Source organism: Drosophila yakuba, chromosome 2L (genome assembly GCF_016746365.2).
Source record: "Drosophila yakuba strain Tai18E2 chromosome 2L, Prin_Dyak_Tai18E2_2.1, whole genome shotgun sequence".
Classification (NCBI taxonomy): Eukaryota; Metazoa; Arthropoda; class Insecta; order Diptera; family Drosophilidae; genus Drosophila; species Drosophila yakuba.
In genome coordinates, this window is record NC_052527.2 from 3,874,734 (window position 1) to 3,893,078 (window position 18,345).

The following is an 18,345-nucleotide window of genomic DNA, read 5'->3' on the forward strand; positions in this document are numbered from 1 at the left end:
TAAAGTTCCATTATCAAAAGCGGTCCTTCTTATCTTAATGGCTGATTCAATAAACGCCTATCATTTCCCCGACCTGTAAAAATTGAGCCGAAAACGGGGGTTTCCCCGTTCGCAGTAGAATATCTAACTTTATTGGCACATAATTAAAAAAAAATCATTTAAGTTAGCTTCAGCAATTTAATTCGAATTTAACGTCTGCTTGACAATTATTCTTCCACCAACCAAATAGTCGCGGTTCGAGTCTGCGCTAAATGTAAAACTCAGAACTGTAAAATCATTTTACGTGATAACAGTTATCTGCCTTCACTGATAACAGGATAATTTATAATTTATTTACAAATAAATTATGGAACTCTCTTAATTAAATTGTTCTTGTTAAGTTCCAAACATCAATATAATCAAAAGTTATTAAATTTCGATCAATTCCGATTTAATGTGACGTGGGTTTATTACTTAATAGCTCTTTCCAAAAAAATGTTCATTGGGTAAGCTCTTTATGCAAGGCACGCGCAAAAAAAAAGAAAACTCTTGTTGCTGGAGAGTGTTGCCAGCTCTGAGCACTAGATTCTATAGAAATGGTAAAAGCTACAAACTATTTGTGTTCTTATGTATGTAAAAGAGTACTTATATGTAAAAATCTATATTTCTAATAATTTGAGCTTTTAGCTATGAGCATAGCCACATGGATTTCCCTAACAGTATGGAAATGAATAACAATATGCATTTATTATGAATCTAATCGAAAGCATTAAAAAAAAACTGAAATCTGAAAACTTTTAATGTATTTTTTTCAATGATTTCATAAGCTCCGTAAGATCGCTAGAAAAAGGCCGAGTTGGCAGCACTGCTGGCACAGAGCGCGCGTGCTCGCTCTTCGTTTCTTTTTGAGCTCTTGTTTAGTTAGTCAACTCTCCAAAGAACGCGTCGCGTGCTGTTTAATTTCTGTAGTAAGCGCCATTCATCGTTTTTCACTCGCCGCCGCTGGTCCGTTTTTCCGCTGGTTTTCCTGCAATTCCACAATCGAAAAAATGAAATAAATTCAAATCCCTAATAAAATAAACAATTTTGTGATCAAACAAAAGAAAAATTAACATCTACAGAGGGAGACGGCGATACGAGAGAGAGAGCGAGCGAATCAAGTAAGTTTTCGACTAACGGTGACTGTGGCAATGTGTGTACGTGCACGCGTGTTTGTGAGGTGAGAGAAAGAGGGTCCTGCTGAAGTTGCAAGTGCTAAATTTAGAACTCAAGCTGAAGGCTGCACCACGACCACCTCTTCCCACCCACCGCCCACCTACGTCAGACGCTCTCTCTCCAGTAAACGAAACGAGAGAGAGAGAGAGCGAGATAGGAAGAACACTTTCGCTGTATGTGTGTGGTATGAATGGAACAAAAGTACTTGGTCTTGCGGGAGAGCGAGATAGCAAATGTGTACATGTGTTTGTGGCACGTAGACTCGTAGTAAAATTTTCCGCGTAAAATTGAAAGCAAATTGAAAAGCTCACGAGAGAGTTTGCAAATAGTGGCAAAACTTAGAAGGAAGTACTACAAAATATTAACTTATAGAACATGTGTGTGTACAAAGCGAAGATCTTAAAACAATACAAAACAAAAGTAACAAAATAAGCTGTAAATTTTTAATGGTTTTATTGAAATGCTTTTTTGTTCATAAATAATAGTAACCATTTCCAACCGTTAATGCTCATAATTGTGCTTACTACACTAACATTTTATTAATTAAACCACACAGTTTGTGAATAAAAAAGTTACATGAAGTTTATAAGAAACAATAAATTGAGAAAACTGCCTCGAGCAGCCGAAAAACCAGTTCGTGCGTAGTTTTCCATGTCATGTTTTCCCCATGTTTTCCACATTCGGTGGCGAAAAGCAAGCTCCAAACAATTTCCCATATCATCGTTGCAACTTTTTTGCCGTACCTCCTTCACCTCCCCTGCGTTTTCTTCTCTCCCTTTACTCGCCCGTTCTTTTTGCTGCCACACGTTACTACTCATAGACATGAATATATAGGCATATAGTCATTGGAATAGGAACCTGCCCGCTCCAGCTGCTTCTTCTTTCGTCTATAAGTAGCAAGGTGCGCGACAAAACTGTAGTTTGGTGGAATGTTATCTGAAAAATCCGGCTGCTAATTGGCCTTTGATTGCATTTCCTACTCTTCCGTTGTCAGCTGATCATGATCTTAAGTCTATATTTAGTGTGTATTTTGTAAAGAGATTACAGAGGTTACGCCAATGCACAGAACAACATATTAATCGCTAAATACACGTTATTTTAAAAACTTGCATGTGCACGTGTAAGTGCATAGCCATGACAATGATTTAACGCTATTTAATCGTGCAGAGGCCTTACACTTTTGTTCGGCACCTTGTGCTCCGCTGTTGGAGGCACGAGTTGAGCGCGCATGTACAAAAGCAAGCAGCGCTACGTCAGTCCCCCTGCCCCCCCGCCATTTTCCATGGGCGCCCACACGGGCATCATAGCCAGCCACATCCAAAGTGTAGTAAGTGCACTTTGTGAGTGCGGCCAGGGTTGCCAGGCAGGCGCAATTTGCGCAACTGCAATTGTTGGGTGGGAATGGGCGAGGAATTCAATGAATGGGAAAACAAGCTGCACACAAAAGAAAATCACTCGAAAGAAATTTGCAGGGAATGTTAATTTCGCGCAGCTAATTACTACACGCCCATTATCCACAATCAATTATAGTCCGCAACTTTTGCAATTAAACAAGTCTTACATTGTTGTGCAATAAGATAGTAGGTCGAATGTAGTTTAAAGCTTATTCAAATAACTATGCAGTTGTTATTTGCTACAATACAATTTACTATTTTGCTAACTCTGGCTCCAATTGCATTGAAAAGTTCTGCTGCTGGAATTACATTCTGCAACTGTAAGCATTTATTATTTTCATTTTCATTTAAATGTATACATTTATTTTAATTACTAAGATATATTCCCTGAGGTGCTAAAAAAAAATTAATTTAATTTAATTTAATTATGCTGCTCAAGTCCCAAATTGAATTAAATTGAGTTCGCCCCGCGTGCATGTGGTAACCCTGGAATTGCAAGAGAATCGTGGGTTGCACGCAGTGGAGAATAGGCTTTGGGCAAGGGGAGTGCGGGCATCTCTCCAGCGCCAGCGCAGAGATTTTGATTTTCAGAGACTTGGAGACACATTGCCACATTGTGGTCGCAATGGCTTTTCAGTTGGAGCGCAACGTTAGCCGGTGACGGGCGGTGGGCTGTAGCGAATATACCCGATATATACCCGATACACACAGTAACACCGTAGTAACCAGCAAAGTCAGCAGGCGTAGGCGGATCCAAAACAGTTGCACAACTGCATTTCGCCAGGAAATTCGAAAATCGCCAATGTGCAGTACTTAAGCTTAAGCCGCCGAGTGTTTGAAAACCATTTTCGATGGGTTAAACGGCAGCAAAGAGCCAAGCTTAACCCTTTGGTGGTGCGGTGTGCCTGTTGTGTTTTTTTTTTTATTTGCGGATTTCGCGTCGTCTGGTTGCCGTTGCCGTTCCCGTGGCCGTGCCAAAAAAAATCGATAATTCCGTGCTGTATAAGTTACGGCGAAAGGTGCGCGGATATTCCGTTCGGGATTTGAGTTCGGTTCGGATGATTTGAGGACCACAGCCAAGTGTGCGCGAAAGAGAGTGTGTGGCAGCCGAGAGATTGTAAATCACAATAAAACACTTGAAGCTGCATATTCAAAACTCGAAACGGAGTTTTCTGCACATAAAATATAATCGTTTGTGATCAGTCTCAGATATCGGAATATTTGGAAATCATGCTGTAATACTTAAAAAACAGCTTCTCAAAACCAAAACCAAAGCCGAAGAGAGAGAGAGAGCAGGAACTCTCTCACCGCTACCGTTACTCGTTGACTACGCATTTACAACCGAAGAGAGTGCGAGAGAACGTAAACGTGATTGAAATTTTTGCACAAAAGGGATGCGCCGCTTACGCTTTGCACGAGCGAGCGGAATTGCACGACGAAGCAGCGCGTAAAAATAACAAACAAAAATACATGCGGAGGCGTATAAATAGAAACGCCGTGTAAAGCGCAACGGCACAAAAGTCGGTAGTATGTAGTAATAGTAGCGCGAACAGAAGGCGAAGGAGAAGCACAAGCACGAGCAGAAACACAAGGTGGTGTAGAGGAATAACGAATTCGACGTCGACTGCGGCGCCGACTGCGACTGCGGCGTCGTAGTAAGTTTGCCTTGTGTGTGTGTGCGCTGCGTGGGTGCATCGTTGTCGTTGTGTGCGTGTGGCATGTGAAACGAATAACAGCCAAAGCAGAAAATCATGATAAAGTTTGTCAGACAGAAAAATCGCGAAAATACACTGAGGGAATCGAAAAATTTTATGCGTAAAAAGGTGCGATCTCTAAAACATACAGTTTATAACTAAGTTAAGTTAGTTGAAGTAGTTAGAGAAGTAAAAATAGTATGCTTTTGTTGTATAAATTGCGAAAAGTGAATTTTAAAAGCTTAAACATTTTGTAGTTTTTTTTTTTGAAAGAATAGTGATAGATTTATCTTAAATGATTGATAGTTAATAAGCAAAGTTCATTTATTCTCCCGCAGCGTGAATCGAATGACTCTGGCACCGAATCTGATGGTGAACTCCTCGATGTGGAAAACCAACGTCACTTAGACGTGGATATGGAAACTAGTAAGTGATTAACAGCATCGCAATCCTTAAGATACATTTAAGAACAATACTAAATGTTGTAATCTGTCAGGTGTTGCTGGCCAAAAACCAATAGCTTCTGCAATGATGTGTCACCAGCAGACGTCGTCATCCTGCGCCCATCTCATGTACGACCAGCACAGTTCCGAGGAGGAGTTGGAGGTGATCAATGGGCCGTCCTCGCAGGCGGGTCAGCATCCCGGTACGGCGGCCACGGGCTCATCGTGTGCCTCCCGGATCTCGAATCGCGGATGCACCTCCTCGCTGGACACGGAGGCGCCCTACGAGGAGCGGGCCACCACCTCCAACTCGAAGCGTTCCAGCTCCACGCTGATGGTGGAGAATCGCAAGCGATCGCTGGCCCACAGCTCCGACGATGAGGTGGGTTCCCCTTATAGTAACACACACAGTATCAAAATGCATTTCAATCTAAAACTTTGATTATAATCCGAAACAGTTGCGCAACTCGCTGGAGCCGATATTGACGCCCGTGAATTTTCGCACATCGCCGCCATTGGAGGCATTCAAGCCAAATCGTAGCCATATGATGTTCCGCTCCACAACGCCACTGATATTATCGGAGGCCCGATGTGGCATCGAAAATATTAAATTATGTGATAATAGTGTAAACGAGGAGAATGGTGACAACGGCGGTGGCGTCGGAGGCGGCGGCGGCGTGGCCAATAGCAGTAAGTGCGCCAAGATTGGTGAAGGGAATGCCAGCGGAACGGGAGTGGCAACCGGCAACGGAAACGGAAACGGTGGCAACGAGAATGAACCAAGTGTGATCAAGGCGTGCAGCAGCTCGCTGAAGATGAGCAACAGCAGCCACCACATTTACCAGCCGCAGCCGAAGTATAGTTTCCACTACAACAGCTCGCGGAGCAGTCCGGCCAGCACCACTGGCCTGGATATGGAGGTGCGTTCGGTTAGTCCGCCGGCGAAACTGTTCCACTGCGCCATATCGCCCAGGCGGCGACCCAGTAACAATGCCAGTGGTACAGCAATATCACCATCGTCAGCAACATCATCATCAGCCGCCACAGCAACAACAACGACACACAATGCTGCCAATTCGAATTCCGCCGGAAATGCCGCCAATGTCACCGCCGTCGCCACCCAGAGACTGCAGCGACCGCATCGGCCGTGTTTAGATTTTGATAAGATGCAGCAGGTTAGTCTCTAATGCAGAGCACGCTAACACCAGAGCAGCAGCCGGAAAAGGATCGTCGCATTCGGACGGGGAGCAGGATGGTCAACGGAACGGGGGGCAAATCAAAGACTTTTTATACGAACCAACAACCACAACAGCAGGCCGCTGAAACTGAAACAGCATGCGGAGGATAACCAGAGATATAAGGGGCTGGTAAAACACCCAGATTCTGGTAGCAGTTTTAACGATTGATTCAGTTTCGAGGATAAACAGCAGCGGGAAATATCATCAAATCAAATTATATAAATCTAAAGGTAATTCAAATTTTAACGCAAACCATAAACACAAAGAGACAAACCTAAAATTTACAATAGATGCAGCTATTTTTTCACAATTTTAAACTGAAAAACTGTAACAAAAACTGTAATGAACACAGGAACACGGATCGAAAGTTGAGTAGGATGAACAATAGGATTATAGAAGCTCCGGGGTGTAAAGATCGAAAGTTGATGCTAAAGTGAATAAAGCGGGGGGTGTAGAGAGGGAAAATCATATGCTAGCCGTATGATAGAAAAGGATCACAAGAGTTGATTAAAAATAAGTATAAGGTAAAGCTCTGGGTGTAATGAATTAGATGATAAAAAGCCAGCCAGTGGAAACTGTGAACTGTAAATATTGTATTTGTGTGGTAAAAACCAAAAAACTTTTGAAGAATTGGCATGCCATCGATAAGCAGAGAATGCGAAATGTGGATGTAGAATGTATTTTAATTTTTTTAAAAGCCGACGATAAACACTTGTGGTGATGTGGCAGAAGACTCAAACTCGAAAAAAAGAGACAAATTATATTTCTATAAAACGAAGGAAAGCTGAGAAAAGCGGAAGCGGCTAGGGGAAAGCGGGAAATTTGGGAAATTGGAAAGTATGAACGATGAAATAGCAAACAGCAAACAATGTGAAGCAACAATAGCAACTGAAATAATATGATATAAACAACAGACAAACAGAACCTTTTGTATGAGAAACGAGGGAGCCGGAAAACGAAACGAAACGAAACTGTCGCAGCGACAGTTGAAAATCAGTAAAATTATGTGTTTAATGTACAACATAAAATAGCAAGCTATTTTATACACAATATTCAATTTATCCACATTTAAGAGAAACGATTAACGAAACCAAAAAGCTGCCATCAACACTCATGCATACGATTAAAGCTCTTTAGTTTCACCAATATTGATTGTTGATTGCTTGGTGGACAGCTATTAAGCGCAACAACTAAACAACAATTGGCAAATGTTTGCAGGCTCATATGTGTATTAGTAAAGCATAATTACTACCCTACTTTGTCGCGTATATGAAGAATTTAAAAAAACAAAAAAAAGTTCACAGCAAGTAAACCCCATATTCAATTCAAGGAAAAACCAAATGAAACGCAAAAACTAACAAACAAAAACTGAAAAGTAAAAACTAAAACCCAGTAATGTGTGCAACCATAGCAAAGCGAAAGTAAAAACGAAACATACTTTTTTAAGTACCATATATATGTAAAAGCAAACAATGAGCGAAATATTCAACGTAATGCTAATTTTAAATCATATTTACTAACGAACGGCAGGCTAAATTTCAGTTAACTCAAAGTTGAGTATTCAATGGAATCGCAATGTTTCGTATGCTAATTTTCTCAATAACCAAACCATCTCATGCCCACTAAAAACGTTTCACACAACACCCCACAATCACAATCAACACTTAAGACACTCGACACATTGAACCTACCAAAACAGCATAATCCACACCACCAAGACACCAAGAATCTAATGTAATAATAATGCGGGGACTCGAAGCTGGAGGAGTTAGGATCAGGCTGGGAGATGCGAAGTGCAGATATGATATACTGATACTAGGAGTGCAGTTTTCGTAATTTTTAATTAATTAATTAAAGAAACAAGCAGGCGAGGATGAACAGATAACAGATGATCAGAAGAACAGAATTATATTATATATGTGTAACAAAATGGGAGAATCGGAGGATATCATGGACTGAGCGTACATTAAAGCGTGGAAAAGATAGGAAGCTGGTGAAGCAACCAATACTAGGATTTTAGTTTATAAGCTCTAAAGCGATGGTAAGAAAGGAAATTACAGTGAGAGAATAGAACGGGCTAACAAATACGGAAAGCACACACAAAAAATCTATGAAATGTATGGCTGCGGGGCGTTTATGTTGAATATTTTTGAGAAACAAAACAAAAACAATTCAAAAAAAAGAAAAAAAAGCGAAAAAAAAAACCAATTATGTTGTAAACAAAAAATACAAAGATTTCATTGCGTTTTGGGCCCCGCTGACAGGCGCCCAAACACTTGTGTTGTACATAGTTACATTATTAATAACAATATATATACTTACTCATTAACAATTAAGTCGACGAACGGTACAAGTGCAAAAAATGAGAGACAAATGTGTGAAAAAACAAAAACATTTGAGAAAGAAAAAACGAATTAAATGAAGATGACAAGATGAAAACATGGAAAATAATAAAGAAATGCTCTGCAATAGAAAAGTTTTTAATTTGCATATTCATTTCGCAGATATCACAAAGGAATTGGATGGGACAGCAGTGCGCTGAGAACTACAAAAGATACTCCGTTTCAATATTTCAAGTAAATTTACAGATTTATTCGAAACTTGACTTTAAACGGGAATTTTCTTAAACTTGAAGCTCCGACACAAGATGTTCTTCTTTCTATAAATACTTACTACGATTATATACAGAACTTGTACAAAAGTGCGTACGATAGACTTAGACTTATACTACATCGAAGAAACCTTGGCACAGCATGGCTATAAGCCCAGGAGTTTCTGCCCAGTTTGGTCGCGCATGGCGTCAGACTTATTGTTTTGGATGTTGGTGGCCACCTCGTCATCCTCTTCGATTGGCATTAGTTTGTTGCTCGCGACTGCCTTCTTCTTTTTAGCTTTTTCCGCAGGTGGTTGCGTTGTTCTGCTGGGATCGTGGATGCGTGAATGCCGCTTGAGATCGCCTGAGACCCGGAATTTCTTTTCACAGATGGAACACTCGTACGGCCGCTCCCCCGTGTGCACTTTAATGTGGCTGAGCAAGTAGGAGCTGGCGCGGAAGGTCTTGTCACAATGCTGGCAAGCGTAGTTCTTCTCCCTGGTGTGAATTCTGCGGTGGACAACCAGCGAGTAACGCCGGGAAAAACTCTTTCCACAAAACTCGCACATGTGCGCCTTGACGTCGCTGTGCCGGGAAATGAAGTGGTACTTTAGGTCACCCCACTGCCGAAACTGAAAGTCGCACTTGTCGCATTTGAAGGGTTTTACGCCGGAATCTGTGGAGGATCAAGGATTAGGTGCAAATCTATGAAACATTCTGGCCAACGACTTACGTGTCCTTTCGTGAGCCTTCAGCGCACTCTGGGTGTAGAAGGATCTCTCGCAGCTGCCGCATTTGTGAGATCTCTGCTGATTGTGCGTGTACTGATGGTACTTCAGGGCATTGTACGAGTTGAAATCGCGGTTGCACTTGTCGCAGAAATGTTTCCTCCTCGTCTTGTTCTCTGTCTCCTCGGATAAGCTCGTATCCAAGGCATCCATTTGGAAGCTTTCATTCGGCTCTTCAGCGTCGGGATCTCCTTCCTCAAACGACGAAGCTGGTCGGCTATCGGTCATATCGTCCTCTTCCAGCTTGAAGGTCTCATCTAATACTAGAGGGGATCGGCGCAGCTGCTCAATGGAGGAGTTGGCTGGGGGCACTGAGGGAATCGGTGGTGTTTGGCAGGCAGGTGGTGCAACTAACAGGGTTTGCTCATTGGGCTCGCAGGCTTTAGACAGAGTTTTCTCCAGTTTTGCCTCCTCTTGTGGGTCCTCCTTCTCGGGACTAAGAAAATCGAGTGCCATGTGGTCGCTGACATGGGGATTCTCTTTCAGCAGTGGAGTAGCTGGTTCTGAAGACGCTGGCGGCGGCTCCCCTGGCAGCAGAAGAGCCGGAAATGTGATATCCCTGAAGTTGTTATTAAACCAGGGGGCTGTCATTCCGCTGGAGGTCAGTTCAAGATCCACCAGTTCATCGCAGGTGTCCTCTATTGACACCTTGTCCACCACATTGCGTATACCCTCGAGCATATCTTCCGTGTCGCTGAACTCCACGTCGTCCACTACGGGTACAGAATTCGGAGTGCTGTTGGTGTTAACCACCGCGGGATTTAGTTTGTCCGTGGCTTGTCCATGCAGCACCATATTCACTCCGACGTTGGCCACATCGTCCACATGGTGACCGATGTTGTGAAAGTTCTCAAAGTTAAGCTGCACATCCTGAAAAACCTGATCCAGTTTCGCCTGCTCCTGTTGCAGCTGTGCCAGCAATATAAGAAATGAGATTGTATCTTTAAGCTTTAGGCTTATAATTCCAACTAACCTTATCCTGGGCAGACAAGCCACACATGTCGAGGGGTTCCTTTTGCTGGTGCTGTTGCTGGTGCTGGGGATCCTGAACCACCAGGCGCTGCTCCAGAACTGTGGGCTCGTAGTGCTGCTTCAGATGGGCGAAGAAGTCCAATTGGGTGTGCACAGCGTAGCCGCATATTTCACAGCTATAGAGCGCAGTGGGGGTCACATCCTGGACGTGCTTGTGCTGGTGCTCCAGATCGGTATCTATGTTGCCCTTGAGCTTGCGCGAAATGCGTTTCTTGTGGGGCAGCACCTTGCGGGCGTTTGTGCAGGAGGCGTTGTTATGCGCATAGAGGAGATCCTCGTCCTCGTGCAGACCCGTGGATACGTCGATGGGCACCGTGGGCTCAATGGCCAGGGCCGGAAAAGTGGGCTGCGCATCCGCCTGGTGGGGCACAACATCGTTTTCCGGCGATGATTTGTTCACAAACTGAAAGATGGTGTTGTGGAAATTGATCTCCGGCGTCAGCGATACCTTTTCCACATAGCCCACTCCGCTCTCGGAGTTGCCGGAGCTGGGATTCGTGCTCAGATTCGTGGGTCCTTCGGATTTGTAGGTATGATCTATCAGATCCATGATGAAGTGGTTCGCCAGCAGCGTCTGCAAATTGGTTGGGAACTTGTTAGTGCTCGCGCTTTCACTCGACACTTGGTCGCATGCCACTTACATGGTCGATGAACTGCTGGGTGTCCACTTCCTTGCGCTCCATTTTCCTGGAGTTTTTCTTAAATTCATTAAAAGCGAAAAAAAACAGATGTTTACGTTTTGTAGCGATATTTGGTCGATAACACAGCACTTATCGTTCACAGTGCTGTGAAGGGTCGCAAGCTATTGCTGTTCAAGCGATAACAGTGCGCAAAAGCAAGCAGTTCGTGCACTGCTTAGGTGCTGTGGTTAAAGCCGCGCACATTCAAACTCCATTCTTATCAGTTTTAATGAAAAGGGTTTCTTTATTTATTTTATCACTTTATTGATGATTGTTCTGGTATTAGACAATTAATATTGGGGCTTACCCAAACGTCATTGTCCAACTGACATATATAATGAAGCTCCTGGAACACTTTTAACTTGGTAAACATTGTACATAAGAACTTTATTTGATTACATTTACATATAGTTACCTCTAATTTTTGATAACCGATTGGTACCGCCGTTCTAGTTGCCACAAGTGCTTCAATTCGAAAACGATCGAAGTGTTTGTTATGATTTATGGTGAATCCCCCTCGAATTGCAGTTCGTGAAACATCAAAGTGCATTTGTTCTCGACGCTGCAAGTTTCCCACCCTCGTGACTTGTCAATCGCATCGCTAAGGTGTTCCTGACGGATTCCTCAAGGGATTCCATTGTTATTGTTATGATTCATGGGAATTCGTGTGCGTAATTATCCGATTTGATCTAAACACCATCGATTGGTATTTATTTTTACACCCATTCTTGGTGAGTCACTGAATGTGGAGATCAAAAAGCTGCACAGCCCAACGAATCCACCAATTTGTGGATTGTCTAATAATTGTTTATTAAACATTAATAGACCATGGGCGAAGTGCTAAGCAGCCGTCGCTCGTCACATAAAATCGCCGAAAGAGTGTTCATAAAATTTTATGTAGTTTCTGTGGTTAGTCGCCACTTGAAGTCGAGCCTAAAAATACCAGAGGGTAACATATGGGATGCTCGCTCCCCTTGTTCCCCTTTTCACTCCAATTTGACTGGCCTAAGCCCTCTGATCCGTTTACCATAAATATGTTGATATATCACTGAGCAGGATTAGCTTCCTGTTTGCGGCCATATGGAGATTGAAACAGTTCCGCCGACTTGAGGGGCAACTGGGGGGAAACGGCTCGGATTATGTGGCACTTCAGAATGTGGAATATATATGAAGTGTTAATTTGTAATGGAAATGTTTATGGCACTGTTTGTTGTGGAACTTTATGTTCCAACCAATTGGTTGGTTTGGTGGAGCAATGGGGCAATTCCCAGAGGGTGACATTAATTTAGGGGTTTTCAATATGGCGACAGCTTATCATTCAACTTAAAATCTGTGGGGCACTTATAGAACATAGAATAAGGTATAGTTTCTGAAATTTTAATGATCCATTTTAATAGATATTGGAAAAGAAATCAATTTCTTTTGATTTTCTTATTTATTTTCTTAAGGGCCTGGTCCCAAAACCTTCAATGTGGTTTTGTATTTTTTATCCGCTCCTTACTCTTTCAATTGTACTATTATTGTGTGCCATATAAATATTGTTTTTTCATTAGTTGGGAATGCAAATTGTTTGCTTTTTGGCTCACAAATAAGTAACGCCCACCAGCTGCCCACCAGAGCCCTGGATCTAATCCATCTATCCAATAGCCCATACCTTATAGATAGATGTAGATACAATGCTACCTGACTCTGGCTCTTTGGCTTATTTGCAGTGTGTTTATTTTGCGGGCTACCAAGCAATTTTTGTTTGTTTTCGGTTTATCGTTTTCATAAGTTCTGTACAAATAAATACGAATCTCTTTTTGTGGCTTTCAAATATTTTTCGCAAATATGAAAAGTCAATATTTTGCTTTGGCGAAATAGTTAAAGTATTAACCTGCCTGGCTAAACACGATTGTTATGGTTGGATTCTGGGAACAGCATTTTGAACAAATTCACCAGCTACATACATATATTGAGTATATAAGGCATACAAATGTCTATCATTAGTGTACAGTCAGGAAATATACTTATTACTTAACTTATGCGAGCTTTTTCAAAACTAAAAGAATATTTCCACTGGATTTTTCCTACAACCTTGCCTTCAGATCGTTAGAGAAGTTTTGTGTAACGAAAAGACTGCGGCTGTCAACATTTTGTACATTATTACGTGGTATACAATACATAATGCCATTATTATCATAAGCGTGCTTTTTTGTGGATACAACAAAAGCAGCGGCAAGTAAGTTTCAACTCAAAAAAAAAATACAAAAACACATAGCACAAGCGTAAGGACCTCCACCATCCTGCGCGACTGGAGGCAGGAAACATGCAAGTGCCCAAGTGCCTTCTTTTGTTCTTCGTCACGTACTGCGGTGCCATGGACCCTCCTCGTCGTCCGCCCCATCGGAAATAACCGAAACCCCATCCTCGGAAACAAGCAAACAAGTGTAGCAGTAGCATAGCCGCCTTGCAACAACCACACGGATCCGGCTCGAGGGACCAGGGACCAGGAGCAGGACCAAAACCTACCGCAGACTCGAGTTCTCGCTGCTGCGAAAAGGAAGCGGAAAGGAGCCTCATCAAGAGCGGTTCGATCACTGAAGAGAGCTTCAAACACCCTGTAACCCTGAAGGGTGTATAGGGTTCTTCGAAATTAGCATATACTCGTAATCCCATATTCCATTACATAATCTCTAAAAACTTGTCCTTTCGAATGTCAATTGAATTTTATCGTAAATGGTTATTGATTAATTACATTTTCCTTCATGAAATTAGTCCATAGAAGATATTTGCCAGTCCAAACAAATTATTTTCAAGCAAATTTTTTCCTTTTTTTTGTTCATTGTTTTTTGTTGCCCCCTCCAGTTTGTCGCCTTGCGGGTGCAAATTATAAAACAAAAGCTGTAAAATGTAGCAAAATGCAAAAACAAACAGAGGCAAGACAAGCGCCACAATTTTACCCTTGGGGTCTTCACAACCCCCACAATTTTCAGCAAACCACCCACAACATTTTCCCCCCTTCACCGCTTTTCCATTTTGCTGTTGGTGCTGCTGCTGCATAAATATTGTCAATAGCAACAACTACAGACGACAACAACAAGAGCTGCGTTTTGGTATTTTGTGTGGCCGGGGGGTTGGAAAATCCCACCCCCTGCGAACTCACTGGCCCCAACGCCCCTGTTTCCTGTCGCATTCCCATTCTTAGCTCACGTTTTTTGTTGCTAACAATTTTGTGCTCATCTCAGCGAAAAATCTGTTGACGCAATTGTCACGTGCTGTTCTCTGGCAGTTATTTTTACTTGTATCGCCGTTCGTGTCCTGCCAAAAGGATATATAAGAGAATATATAGTTTTTCAGCACATGTATGGGGGCATTCTTGTCTCGTGCCATTTTTTACCCCGAACACGAGTTTTTAGCTCCTCGTTAAGTGCAATGCGGCGAGGTACAAGTGGCGACAGCCATCTGATTTCCGTAACCCCTCGTAAAAAGGACATTTTGTGCGCGATAATGAGGCATAATGATGTAAGAGACTGGCAACTTTATAATTATAGATTATTGATTAGGAGTGTTTCGAAAAGATGCACAAATATTATTATTCTTGGCGCCTCTAGTGTTCAAGATTAACATCTGGTGAGGACAGAGAAAATCCTTTTAGAGCTAAGCTTCCTAGAAGAGCACAGGTGCTTGTGGTGCACAGAAAACAATATCACACTCCAATCACCGAACTAATTAATGAAATCTCCCGCTTTTTTTGGGGTTTGCAACTGGGCTCTGCAAATAGTTTCTATTCAAGGAATCGACGCATGTGCTACCCGCTAGGCATGCACACGCCCTACTCTACCTTTTTGCCAAACTCGATATTTCGACATTTGTGCGCCACGAGAACACAACGCAAACCGAATTCAAAATCAACAGAAATTTATATACATATATTTACTGGAATCGAAAACGATTCCCCGCCTCGCCAAATGCATTTGAGTCGCGAGTGGTGAGCGATAGTTTTCACATGTTTTGTTTGAGCATTAATTCCATTTAAATGATTTCCGCAACAGATTTGAGCTTTGCACGTAATCAAGTGGAAATGAATTTGACCAACACAAGAGGTTTATACACACAATTTTTCCAGCCTTTATGCTTGCGGTGTCCCATTAGTTTGATTGTTTCGAAGGCCACTGAGCCGTGAAAAAATATCAGAGAAATAAAAATCGAAATACCGAAATGAGCTGATTTTTATTTCTTTTTTTTTTAAGCGAAAGTGCAGATTTTTTGATAGCCGTTTTCAGCAATCGCAACGGGAAGTGACTGAAGATCTTCAGGATATTTCCGCATATTATGCATCGCTCTTTAACTGGAAGTCATTGACCCATTTAGCTTTCAACTATATTTAATTCATATAGTAATGTATTTAACATAGAAGGTTATGCTCAAAATAACTCAGAAACCAACATGCCACTTTAATCGAGGCCAATCGTTGTCCACTGCCCTCAGTTCGACCTTGTAGTGTCAGCCAAACCAGCAAAAAACCAAACATTACACACACCAAACTTGAGATTTGCTAACCAATAACTAATCGTGACTGTGACCAAATATCGCGACAGGATCTTCGAAGGACTCCAGCCGAAGGTCAATGTATGGCCACAATTCTGCGTTAGATCCCAAAGTTTCGGCCAATACTGCGTACGGTTAACCAGGAGAGGCCAAAATATGCCATTTACTTTGGCCACACATCGTTCTCAAGGCTCAAGGACGAATCTCGGCCCGTCCAAGGACGAGTCACGGGCAACTGAAGGATACGAGAGATACACGAGTTACCAGCAACAGCAGCTGAATTTCGGCCTGCTTGCTGTCGTCGGGATGTCAAAGTCAGCGGGTGCCGTTCGAGTCCTTTATTCCGGCATCCTTACTCGAGGCTCATCATCACGCAGGCAGGCGCATCCTGCCGCGTGGATCCCCCCCTGGCTCTGGATTCCCATTCGCATTCCCGATGCCCTATGCCCGATTCCTGGTGCCGATTTCCTATTCCGATTCCTGGTGCCTCCTCCGGTGCGCCGCTGGTGCAAATCGCTGGCATTTAACACTAACCTTCCGATCGCTGCTGCCGTCCAAGGAATCTGCCAGCGGGCTAAGAGGACAATAGCCGAAGATGGCAAGTCGCTTTCCAAAACCAAAACAGCACCTGAGTTTTGCGCTGGTCCTTTAGGCAAAAAACACCTTTGACTTGTGTCAATTGTGGAAGTGTAGCACTGCGACGAACTCTTAAGAATGCACGTGGAAATATCCTTTAAAACATGGATGTCCTTTTATGGAAGAGGCTTATTATTTACATGACATTTTCAAATATATTTCTCAGTAAGGTAATTCGTGCAAGAGTTTTTCCAAGTGCAAGGACCAATTATTCCTCGTATTTACTCTAGAACTTGTTTCCAAGTTCCTCCTTCTGGACTCACTGCCTTCTATTTTAGCCCATCTTCCTTGTTGTTGCTCCTCACATATTTACCCAATGATAACCAAATATTTTCGATGCCAAGACATTTTCCAATTTGAGGCAATGAAAACATACAAGTCGCTGGCGGCCTTTGATGTTGCACGTTCATCTTCGACTTGCCACGACTCCAACTCCTTGCCGCATGAAATTTGAGTGAGTCAGTCAGCCTCAAGTGCGTGTCTGCCCATCCATTTTGAATGTTTTCGAATGTGTGTAGATGTTTCGAATCTTTTTTGTAATTAACCGACTTTCGAACACATCGGCGGCACTGCCTACATTTTGTTTCCTTTTCGGTGCGCGATGTTGCCACGTCCACGCCTAAACACTTCACTTGCCGCATGTGTTTCGTGTCCCCAATCCTGGCTGCACTGTAAGAAATTAAACTATATATACATATATAAATCTCAATGAAAAATTAATTTTATAATTAAATGATTTTATGATCAGTGCAAACCATTTTATTGATTGATTTTAACTAGCACTTGAGTCAGTAAGCCATATTTTTCTAAATTATTATATAGCTGGGTTTTTTTTTGTGGTGTACTCTGCATATTTTCCACCGACGTATCGGATTTCCCCGATTCAAAAGACATTAGCTCGAAGTAAGGCAGGCGCCTCGAAACGTCAGCGAATTTTGACCGCCTGCGCCTGTTTTGTGTTAATGAGAAAATGTCATCGAATTGACGTCGCGGTAAAAGACCAAACGGATTTTCCCATCTTGTCATTATGTCAACGAGGTGTGATCTGACTTGTGTTTTGTGGCCATAACTCTGGGGGCAAGTTGTGCCGCAGTTGGCGATGTGAGCCATGAATGGAGCTGACACACTTTCACGTGGCCACGGAAGGAAGTCGTTTAATTGGAAGTGCGGAAATTTGAGCTGGTAAATAGCCAATTGTTAAATAAATTACATCTTGTGTTTGTCAAGAAATACAAAAGTATGCAGCTAAAGGCTGGAGAAAAGCGAAAATATTATTTGGCAGCTATACTATATATAACAGTGTAATAATACAAGCCAGAAATAATACATTAATCATATCTTTAATGCAGTATGCTTACTTCTCAAGGTGTTTTTTGAACCACACTCTATCCACCAACTGCCATTTTGATCCTCGCACCTGAATGCGAGGCACATTCCGATGCCGAGCTGTCCATAAACCGATCATCTCGCGATCCTTTTCAACCACTGGTCATCAAATTTGGCCAGCTGTTAGATCTTCTTTCCATTGCCTTTCATATCCTGTTGCTGCATAAATCGAACATAAATTCCTGCTCCTTAGCAGCCCTTGTAAAAGTTAATTGCTGTGTTAACACGTCCAGGCCAAAACACAAAGAGCCCGTCTGAGTCTGCTGCTCATTTCAATAAGGCTCAAAAAAAGGAATCGATTTTTAAGACTATTAAAGGCCGAATCCGCTTAGCGAAGCGTCTGCTTTTCTGACTTTTGAATTGTGTGTTTTTGGTTTGCTGGATTCCTCAAACATTCTGCACGCGCTGCGATCATTTGTGGTGATTATATATTGTTTGAATTTCTCCTATTGATTGCGTCCACAGTCCACGTCCACAGGATCGAGCAGCGAGGATCAAGGATCGGCGAGGCATAAATCAAGGACTCCCGCTGCGGAGCATACCCCATCCAGGGTATATTTTCCAAAGGGCGTGGCCCAAAGTCGGTCGAACAGAATTAAAGTCAAAGCCAAAGGCCGAAAACAAGAAATAATTGAGACATTTGTTGGCAGCGGCGGCGGCGGCTGTTTCTTTTTGGTATATATATATTTTTTTTTGGTCTACCCGCAATGACAATGTGATAAAATGCACCTAAAACA

At 42.5% G+C, this 18,345-nt stretch overlaps 2 protein-coding genes across 3 annotated transcripts; one reads left to right on the plus strand and one right to left on the minus strand.

Annotated features, from left to right (window-relative positions):
• Positions 1 to 963: 963 nt before the first annotated feature.
• Positions 964 to 8,442, plus strand: LOC6526776. 2 transcript variants are annotated; one of them, XM_015197972.3, is made up of 4 exons: positions 964 to 1,139; positions 4,621 to 4,708; positions 4,779 to 5,107; positions 5,184 to 8,442. In XM_015197972.3, the coding sequence occupies exons 2-4, from the start codon at positions 4,699 to 4,701 to the stop codon at positions 5,910 to 5,912; spliced, it is 1,068 nt and encodes a 355-aa protein (XP_015053458.1). In that variant the 5' UTR covers positions 964 to 1,139; positions 4,621 to 4,698; the 3' UTR covers positions 5,913 to 8,442. The 2 variants fall into 2 exon arrangements, with proteins under 2 accessions (XP_015053458.1, XP_002087879.1); XM_002087843.4 differs by lacking the exon at positions 964 to 1,139 and adding an exon at positions 3,216 to 4,411.
• A 91-nt stretch (positions 8,443 to 8,533) lies between these two features.
• LOC6526777 (zinc finger imprinted 2) lies at positions 8,534 to 11,171 on the minus strand. The gene is made up of 4 exons (XM_002087844.4): positions 11,018 to 11,171; positions 10,318 to 10,950; positions 9,290 to 10,253; positions 8,534 to 9,232 (listed from the first exon to the last, which is right to left on the minus strand). The coding sequence occupies exons 1-4, from the start codon at positions 11,057 to 11,059 to the stop codon at positions 8,721 to 8,723; spliced, it is 2,151 nt and encodes a 716-aa protein (XP_002087880.2). The 5' UTR covers positions 11,060 to 11,171; the 3' UTR covers positions 8,534 to 8,720.
• Positions 11,172 to 18,345: the final 7,174 nt, after the last annotated feature.

Excerpts from the sequence above, each read along its gene's own strand:
- LOC6526776 (XM_002087843.4), top strand. The coding sequence starts at position 4,340 with ATGATAAAGTTTGTCAGACAGAAAAATCGCGAAAATACACTGAGGGAA. Across the intron at positions 4,709-4,778 it reads AGACGTGGATATGGAAACTA|GTGTTGCTGGCCAAAAACCA; the intron begins GTAAGTGATTAA and ends GTAATCTGTCAG. Across the intron at positions 5,108-5,183 it reads CCCACAGCTCCGACGATGAG|TTGCGCAACTCGCTGGAGCC; the intron begins GTGGGTTCCCCT and ends AATCCGAAACAG.
- LOC6526777 (XM_002087844.4), bottom strand. The coding sequence starts at position 11,059 with ATGGAGCGCAAGGAAGTGGACACCCAGCAGTTCATCGACCAT. Across the intron at positions 10,951-11,017 it reads CCCAGCAGTTCATCGACCAT|ACGCTGCTGGCGAACCACTT; the intron begins GTAAGTGGCATG and ends ACCAATTTGCAG. Across the intron at positions 10,254-10,317 it reads GCTTGTCTGCCCAGGATAAG|CTGCAACAGGAGCAGGCGAA; the intron begins GTTAGTTGGAAT and ends TTGCTGGCACAG.